This window comes from Thunnus albacares, chromosome 6 (assembly GCF_914725855.1).
Source record: "Thunnus albacares chromosome 6, fThuAlb1.1, whole genome shotgun sequence".
Lineage (NCBI taxonomy): Eukaryota > Metazoa > Chordata > Actinopteri > Scombriformes > Scombridae > Thunnus > Thunnus albacares.
Genome location: NC_058111.1, coordinates 16,257,751 through 16,266,482, shown reverse-complemented (window position 1 = coordinate 16,266,482; position 8,732 = coordinate 16,257,751). Strand labels below are relative to the sequence as shown.

Genomic DNA, 8,732 nt, shown 5'->3' with positions numbered 1-8,732 from the left:
AAGTCTCTTTTAGCTGCCTACCCTATCATTAGCGCTTCTAAACAAGTACAAGATACCTAGCTAACTGTCATTCTCTGCCCATTGTTGTATACTGTGGTGTAGACATGTAACTATGAATAGGAGGAAAAGCCTATTTTGGGCAATTATAATCATCTGATCCAGCATAGTTACAAGTCTTGGTGCCGACAAAACCTGTGAGGTTAAATCTTTGAAGTCAGATTTAACCCTTTCCCAATTTTAGAAACTGACTGCATCTGAAATTGTTAACGTATTAACAATTCACTATTCACTGCATAGGGAACACTATATAGAGGACTATACAGTGAGTCACATGGCAAAATCAAAAAACTATTTTGGACACTACTCAGGTCATTACTCTCGTCCAGCAGTCATCTACATTTACTTTTTATTTTTGTCCTCACAGTTCATGATGGTAGTTGTAACTCTTGGTTAGTGACTGTTGTTTGTATGCTTCTTTTTACATTGCTCTTTATGGTAATTTGAGTCCTCTATATAGGGTATAATAATTCTCAATAGACATTCAGATAACAGTACAAAATGGCAAACATAAAATGAAATAGCAGTCTATATAGTAGATAGTGATCTCTTTCAGAGATCTCCTTCAGTCTGCTGATAGTGTATCTTTATGAACAAAGTTCGATGTGTTTCTCTGCTTTAAGTATGTTAAAGTTTTGTAAGGCACCAGGTACAGATTTGACAATAAACTATTAACCTACATTTGGTTAGAAATTTCTGTCTTCATGAAGTTCACACAAAGTCACTTGGTTCCTTTTTCTTACATATACAAAGCATATAAGCTCTGTCAATTAACATATTCATAGTCTAATAACCTTTGACCTCAGAAACAAGGCATGTAACAAGCACTTCTCCACTCTTAATCATCTAATCATTTTCTCTTCAGTGTGATGGACAAGATAAGATATCTCCATGGAAGACAATGAAAACCGGTTAAATATTTCACATTTTTATTTTGTTCCTCTCATACAGCTCAGCAAACTGCTCAGACATCAACTGAAACACTCATACCATAAAGTACCATTCAGGCACTGGACATGACTGAGTCAATTATATATGTACACAGATTTATCCTGATGACATTACAAACATCATAAATGAGTACTATGTAACATACATAATGACATACGACATTTCATACATCTGCTCTGTATTGCTGATGATCAGTTATTGGCCCAGAAGGAACAGATAAATAGACAGAGCTGAATGACAGGCTTCTGAAAAATAAGAAGCAAACATAGAATCAGTCTCCTTGGTGGTTTCACCTCATTTACTGTATAATTTCAGAAGAGGAGAGAGCTCCAATATACTGACCGACAAAAATGGATAATTGTTTGTTTAAGGCCCTCACTATAATGACAAAGAAAGACCCTGTGATCATCCAAACCAGTGGTGTAGTGCAAGGCAGCCACTTCTGCTACTGATTAAAGTCCAGCACCGCTAATGCTCTACCTGCTCAGACACCTATTAAAAGGAAAATTCAGGAGGTAAACACTCATCGTGTACCCTACTCTTAAGTTTTCACACCACTGGTCCAAAGGCCATTGCATGGCAGTGATGTGTTTGGACTGTGTGTGATAAGTGCAATGTACAGTGGCACCATGCAACTTATTGCTGCAACCTTGTAACAGTGACAATGTTTTATGAAAAACTCAGTCAAAGTGAACAACTGAAATGTCTCAGTTTGCCAAAACCTACAGCAGATATCTTTTTAGTTTAATATCCTGTGCAGGAATTTTATTCTTTTCATTAACGTTTTATAGTATCAATCCAGTAGGTGTGTATTGGTGAGGAGCTTGCAGACCTCTAACTGTGTGGCTCGACTAACAATGTGACATCTGTATCAACACTTACAAATGTGGCACAGACACAGGCTGGTGTAGAGAAATCCCTACAAGAAGAAGTACAACATGCATTGTTCAAACCAGTCGTACACATCCTCAAGACCTCATAGATTTCATAAAAATTTATACTCATATACATTTGATTGTAATCCAAAAGACAAGTTAAAATAAATCTGGTCAGATGCAGATTTTACTATTTTGTCATTTGAGATTTCTCTGATTTAAGAAAACAGGTTGTGTGACTGGTTTTGATTTTCTACAGTGAAATAATTGCATCTTTGATTTGAGCATTTAAGCTGATCAGTTTATATTAACTTCATGTTTTGAATTCAGTGAAATAAAGATATCTATCAGAGGTGGTGGGGGCTGAATTACAGTGTAGAACACATAAAATCATATACTTTGTTAAAGAATGGTACCAAACCAGACATAAAGGAGGAGTATACTTTTAGTACATAACATCACCGTCTGAACACCTCCCCTCCAAGGCAGCTCACATTTCCTTTGGACAAGTCCAGTATGATATGCAGTTCCATCATGCGCCATAAAATTTTATTAGCTCCATAATTTTTGGTTGAATGCTGGTCAAAGTCATATTAACAGTTCAAACTGGCTCTGAGGAGCAGACAGTGGTTACAGCCTCTCAGTCTTTCAGGCATCAAGAAATCAGGAGAAATCAGGAAGGGATGTTTTCTGCCCAACCTGCAACCACTACAGCCCAGAGGAAATGCTCTGCCTCTGTTGAACTGTTGCTCCATTGATCAAAGTAATTTTTGGACACATCTGGGGTCGTCCAGGTGAGCGTGAAAACAGAAGTCCTTATATCCAACTCAGTCCTCCTGAACAAGTTCCAGTTTTATCATCGGACACAGGAAGATTGTCTTCTCATTCCCTACTGGACGCACACGTACTTTTTCCACCAGGACTTTGAGAGCATCTTCATCTTATCAGCTGTGCTGCGGACCTTCCTCTCCCGCCGGGCTCTCCTGTCAGACTGCCGCAGCCCCACAGCGATAGCTGCATCAAACACCTCCTTCAGATTCTTTTGCGTGAGCGCCGAGCATTCGACGTACGTCACTGCCCCAATTTTGTCTGCCAGCGCTCTGGCGTCTTCCTCTGCCACCGGCCTCTCCCGCCGCCTCGCCAGCTCGATCAGAACCTTGACGTCCTGCCGCAGGTCGCACTGTGTGCCAACGAGGAGGACGGGTGTGAGAGGGCAGCGGCGGCGGATTTCGGGGACCCATTTCTCCCAGACGTTTTGAAAGGAAGCTGGGCTGACCACACTGAAGCAGAGCAGCAGAGCGTCGGTCCGACTGTAGCAGAAGTGGCGGAGTTTGTCAAACTCATCCTGTTGGAGACAGAGACAGATACTGAGCAATGTGGTTTTGTGTTTGCAAAGGAAAATTCTCCTGTATTCCTACTTCACGATTTAATAAAAAACATTAAACAAACATTTTATATTTAGCTCTTTACTTTACTTTACTTCAGCAAGCCCTTCACTGGTCAACACACTCACACTCAGCACCATAGCATCACAAGGAAGGGAATTGTGCCAATAAACTGTTCAATAACAAACTGTCTAAATAGTGTTTATATTGTGCTAATGTATACATGAGCCCTGCCTACTCATTTATATCATCTACAGTAAATCTCTTAAATTAACACTATGGAGCCACACAGCTTTAACTAACAAGGGCCTCCCACATCCTTGAGTACACAGATTAAAGTTGGCAGAAACTCGACATAAACCTCTCCCTCTTTGCCTTAACCCTCTCCTTTCCAGCACACATTTGCTAATCCCTCTATGCCTAAACAATGCTCTGCGCCAGCACCTTTTGATTTTGAAAAGCAGGCCAAATCTGCAGAAACAATCAGTAATTTAAACTGCGAACATGTGGGTTCAAGGCTCAGCGAATGCAGTGGACACTTAATCAACTTGTGAGTTTCCCACACAAGCTTTGGCTTTGCTTTGCTATCTGATGACGTAGGTCCATCTGCAGAATATACAGACATATCAACATCTCTGAGTAAGGAGCAACTTTGTTTATCAGCTTTGGCGGCAGCTGTTATCATTTTTCTCCAGACCATTTCAGTCTTTCTGTTTCGGCTTTCTCTCTCTCACTCTGTCATCTCTTTTTCTTGGCACACCCAACCCATTTCTGGGTTTCCTTCTTATGAAATTGCATCAGTACAGTAAGTGTTTGATGACTTTTATCTGTCCATATTTGCCCAAGCTTGTCTGTATGTGTGTGTGTATATGTGCGTGCAGTTGTAGCACTGTGTGCAGCTTGCAACATGCTGTGAGGTTTTACGTGTATTAGGGGCTTGTTCAAATGCCTCAACCCACTTTATAGCCAAATTGTCTTTGATTCTGCGTAGAACTGGCAGTGCCCTCGGAGGGTTTGTGAATGTCAAATATGCTGCTCCCAGGGCAGGCTTCTGTTGGGCTGGATTATGAAACAACCACCCATGCCCCAGAGAGAAAAACACTTTCACAACCTGTTCCTCCAAAGATGTCCCTACCAACATAATAATGAGTCATGAACTTTGCCTGGGAAGCTTCATGTACCACCATGTCCTTAACAGACACAGGCAGAAAGAAATCATTTTTCACGTTCTTATGCATCATATCACCTCCGGTCTAATCCACTGGCTTCTCCCACTCCTTCAGTACCCTGTTACTACACCACTCTAAGTTAAACCTATTCTATAGAGCAGTGTTATTCCCACTCCAGATGAAGAATGACAGTAGAGACAAGGAATTCTACTATTTCTACACCAGTGAACTACCTGAAATAATAGTGAGAGGCCCATATTAAGCCCTAAGGAAAAAAAGAAAGCAAAGACAACTTGAGTGAACTACAACAACAGTATGTCTGCAGCTAAAAATCTATTTTAATTGATTATTTGTTTAATCTATTAAAGGCACAGTATGTAATTTCTGCCGCTACGGATCTCTCAATCAAAACAATTACAAAAGACTGACTGCTCAAGGCGTGATCCTTAAATTACATGTTCCATCAGATCAACAGCCCAAAATTCGAAGGTGTTCGGTTTACAATTAATTTGAAAAAGGCTTAAACAATTCACAAATGCAATATAACAAGCGGCTCTTTGAGGCTGTATTTAACGCAGTGACGCTTTGATTATAGCGTGCTATCATGGTGATGTTTAGAATGTATAACGTTAAGCATGTTCACCATCTTAGTTGAGCATTTTAACATGCTAAAATTAGCCAATTAGCACTAAACACAAATTACAGCTGAGGCTGAAGGGAATGTCATTAGTTTCGCATGTATTTGGTCATAAACCAAAGTATCATTTTTGACGTGATGATTGTGCAAGATGAAAAATGAAGGGGTTTGTCCTGAGGGGAACATGAATATTTGTACCAGATTTCATGGCAATCCATCCAATAGTTGTCGAGACATGTAACTAAAAATAAAAAAATGTCAACCTCATGGTGGCACTAGATGAAAAGTCAAGGGATCATAAAAGTCAGTAGGATTCATCTTTGGAGGAACATTCATGGCAGTCGATCCAATAGTTGTTGAGATATTTCAGTCACAGGACACTACCACTCATAAAGCCGCTAGCATTGCTAAAATATGACATTTATGTGTAACAACGACATGCAATGTAATCCAGAGGTGATGCGTGTGTCTGTCAGTGTGTGTATAAAACTCACCTGTCCTGCAGTGTCACACAACTGTAGTCTAACTGGGTTTCCATCCACCTGAACCACAGCTGTGGACACAGAAACAGACAGAGAAAATAAGTCACAGCTGTCAACATGACTTAAAAACTTTAAAACTGTATACCAAGCCCCCACCTGACACTTTGGTAGTTAACATACACACACACACACACACACTCGACCCACCAGAATATTCTGTGGAATAAACAAAAGCCTGCCAGTTGAAAACACAAAGACCCCCTGCTCTTTTCTTCCAGCTAGCAGACGGCCTGCTCTGTCTCGCCCACCCACTCTGCCAGTTACTGTTGAGACCATAACACTTTACTGTCGCTCGGACCACTCGGTGAGCTTTGTTCTCTGCTGTGTTTTGACAGAGGCCATTCCAACGTTGTCTAATGGTGGGGGTAAAAACAAAGCTGATTTTGTTTGCTCAGTGACTCTCTTCCAATAGGCCTCATTTCCAGATTGGTGGAAAAGTGGATGAGTCATCTTACAGCGAGTTTCATTACAGGCCATTTATTCTTTTCAGAAGAGTGAGCACAATGCAGAGCAGCAGGCACATGGAAACATTTACAATACGCCTGGAGTGTATGGTCGGTCATACCACCTGATCAAAGAGTTTGCTGGAACTACTCATGTAGTAGGACAGGCATCATAGCACCAAGCTTTGACAAAAGAGAGGAGAAAAGAGAGGGAGGAGGGGAAAAAAAGGAAAATGAGAGCGAGCTGCCATTGTGTAATCATTTCTTAATCCCTGACATACAATACTTCTTTGATTTTCTGCTCTGTCTCATCGTCCCCTCTCTCCAGCCTCCCGCTTCTCTGTGTTTCTGCCACCTGTGCCTTTGCGTAAATGCTCAGAAGTCAGCTTTCAAGGGGACACTCTGATTCTGGGCACCGAGATATGACATCACCAGCAAGGGCCCCAACTGCACAATTACTCTCTGTCAGGCCGAGCGAAAGACAATCTCTGCCTCAGAGCCATTGCAACAGATGTGCCCATTCCAGTATAGATTGAGAGGGCTCAAGGGGTCAAGGCTGACAACAATAGAAAGAGTTGTGCAATCCAAAACCCGTGAACCAGAGACACTCTCTGCTCTGTACAGAAAGGTTGAGCCATGGCTCATCTGAAGGTGGTGTGTGTTCCCAGGGACTGTTTTATGGGATTTATGTTAGCCAAGTTGTTAGTTTTACTACTCATTAGCATAATGTCAGAGAAAAAAACATGTTAATGATAAAAATGCTTAAGTTTACAAGTCATTTTGCAGGTTGCAAAGTCAAGTATTCATCCCTAAATACCAAATAAGAATAAAAAAAGTTGATATATTAATACTCTTGCATTTATAGACAGAACATCTAACAAAGTAAAGTTTTTGAACTTTCAAATAGAAAAGCTACAAAAGGGCTGTCTAGGTGGATTAGGCTGAGGATGTGATCATGAAGCAGTAAAGGTCACAGGTGTTTCTTTTCATGTGAACACTGATCAGTTTAAAGTGCCACCTTTGAAGGATTTTGTTCTCTCTGCTTATTTTTCAGTAAACAAGTCTTGCTGGGACTAGTGAAACAGTTTGGAAAGTGGAACCAGGCCAAATGGAAACCTGGCTACATCAGGGACTATAACTCATGTACATTAACACTGATGGAAGACAGATAATAGGAAACACAAACACATCTATCATAACAGTGGAATAACGGAGGAATTGGCAGAATGGGCGGGTGCTCTGAGAACGTGAAGTTGAAGGAGAGTTCAGGGAAATTAAGTGAGACTGTCAGGCAGGTAGGAACAAAGTGAATTGAATTGGAAACAAAGAGGATTATACGGGCTCATCAGAGCTTTGTTTAATGTCATTAAAGTTTAATTCACCAGAATTCACCCCAATTTAGGCTCCAATCTCAATACACCGATCTACACAGTTATGCAATTCGGTCTTACTATCTAATCCTTCCAAAAACTGACAGGGCTTTGTGGAAAATAAATCTGCTCTAGGAAAACCAGAGATGCTGTTTCTTGTATTAGACAATAACTATACATTATTTTCTTAGATTATTTGTGCATTATGCAAATTGTCTAAAGAGTCTAAAATAGCATTATCTTCACTTTGCTTACCTGAAAAGTCATCAAATGCAGTAGGGACGTATTTGGTTGGGTAGCCATTCGTTGTGTAGCTGACCACCAGACTGGTTTTGCCCACCGCTCCGTCGCCGAGCAGGACGCACTTCAGCAGCCGCTCCTGCGCTTGCCCTGGCAGGGCAGGACTGGGTTTGTGCGGGGGCACCGGAGGGGCCATGGTCCGTCCGTAATCCATGGTGACTGGAGGTGACATTCAATCAGCCAGCACTTCACTTCCAGCGGTGTCCTCGACGGGCAGATGAAGGACCCACCATGAGAACAGGCTTCTCCTCTCTTACACAAGTTTGTCAAATGCTTATGGTCGTGAGTGGGACTCGTGCGTAAAACCCCTCCTCCGGTCCTGCGCGCTGCCAAAGCCACTGTGGCAGATTACTATCACAACCACAGCCTCTCTGCAGTTTACAATGCGAGGGCGGGTCCAAGGCATTATATCGCCAGATTGATTTGACTAATCCCACCCACTTCACCTCCCAACATTGAAGAGCCAAGCAGACACAGGTTGAAGATGTCAAACCAAATGTTTATCCTTTTTGAGACTGTTGCATTTTGAAGATTACTTGTAAGTTACCGGACACTTGTGAAATGATAGGAGACAATGGAAAATAATATTGTAAAATACACCCTTAATCTCTTTTATTAATGTATTATGTATCACATTTATCTCTACTACACAGCAGAACCAACTGTGTCATATAGGGCCAACCTATTGTGAGGTCATTGAGTTTGACCCAGTGTAGGCAAGTCCAGACTTATCCTGTCCTGTAAGAAAAAGACAACCTTGATGTCCATTCTGAACATGAGACATAAAGTGCAGACATTTCAAACCCACTCAGACCCCCTGACCTACTTTAACTGGTAGCAAGCTGAGCCTTGAAGGAACAGCCAGTGGCCAAAAACTGTAGCTACTGGAGAATGTACAAGATGAAAAGATAGTGAAATTTGTGAAAGGAATTTACTAATTTAAAAGTAATTGTTCCTCTGATGGGTAGTTTTTCAAACTGTACAGTGGAAAGTCAGACAAGTT

At 41.3% G+C, this 8,732-nt stretch overlaps 1 protein-coding gene across 1 annotated transcript; it reads right to left on the bottom strand.

Moving 5' to 3' along the window:
* Window positions 1-969: 969 nt before the first annotated feature.
* rhoub (ras homolog family member Ub) lies at window positions 970-8,114 on the bottom strand. The gene is made up of 3 exons (XM_044354184.1): window positions 7,685-8,114; window positions 5,569-5,627; window positions 970-3,228 (listed from the first exon to the last, which is right to left on the bottom strand). The coding sequence occupies exons 1-3, from the start codon at window positions 7,899-7,901 to the stop codon at window positions 2,773-2,775; spliced, it is 732 nt and encodes a 243-aa protein (XP_044210119.1). The 5' UTR covers window positions 7,902-8,114; the 3' UTR covers window positions 970-2,772.
* Between the last annotated feature and the right edge of the window lie 618 nt (window positions 8,115-8,732).

Coding starts and splice junctions, on each gene's coding strand:
- rhoub (XM_044354184.1), bottom strand. CDS start 7,901: ATGTCACCTCCAGTCACCATGGATTACGGACGGACCATGGCCCCTCCG. Junction 5,628..7,684: donor TGCATTTGATGACTTTTCAG/GTAAGCAAAGTG, acceptor CTGTGTCCACAG/CTGTGGTTCAGGTGGATGGA. Junction 3,229..5,568: donor TGTGTGACACTGCAGGACAG/GTGAGTTTTATA, acceptor TGTCTCCAACAG/GATGAGTTTGACAAACTCCG.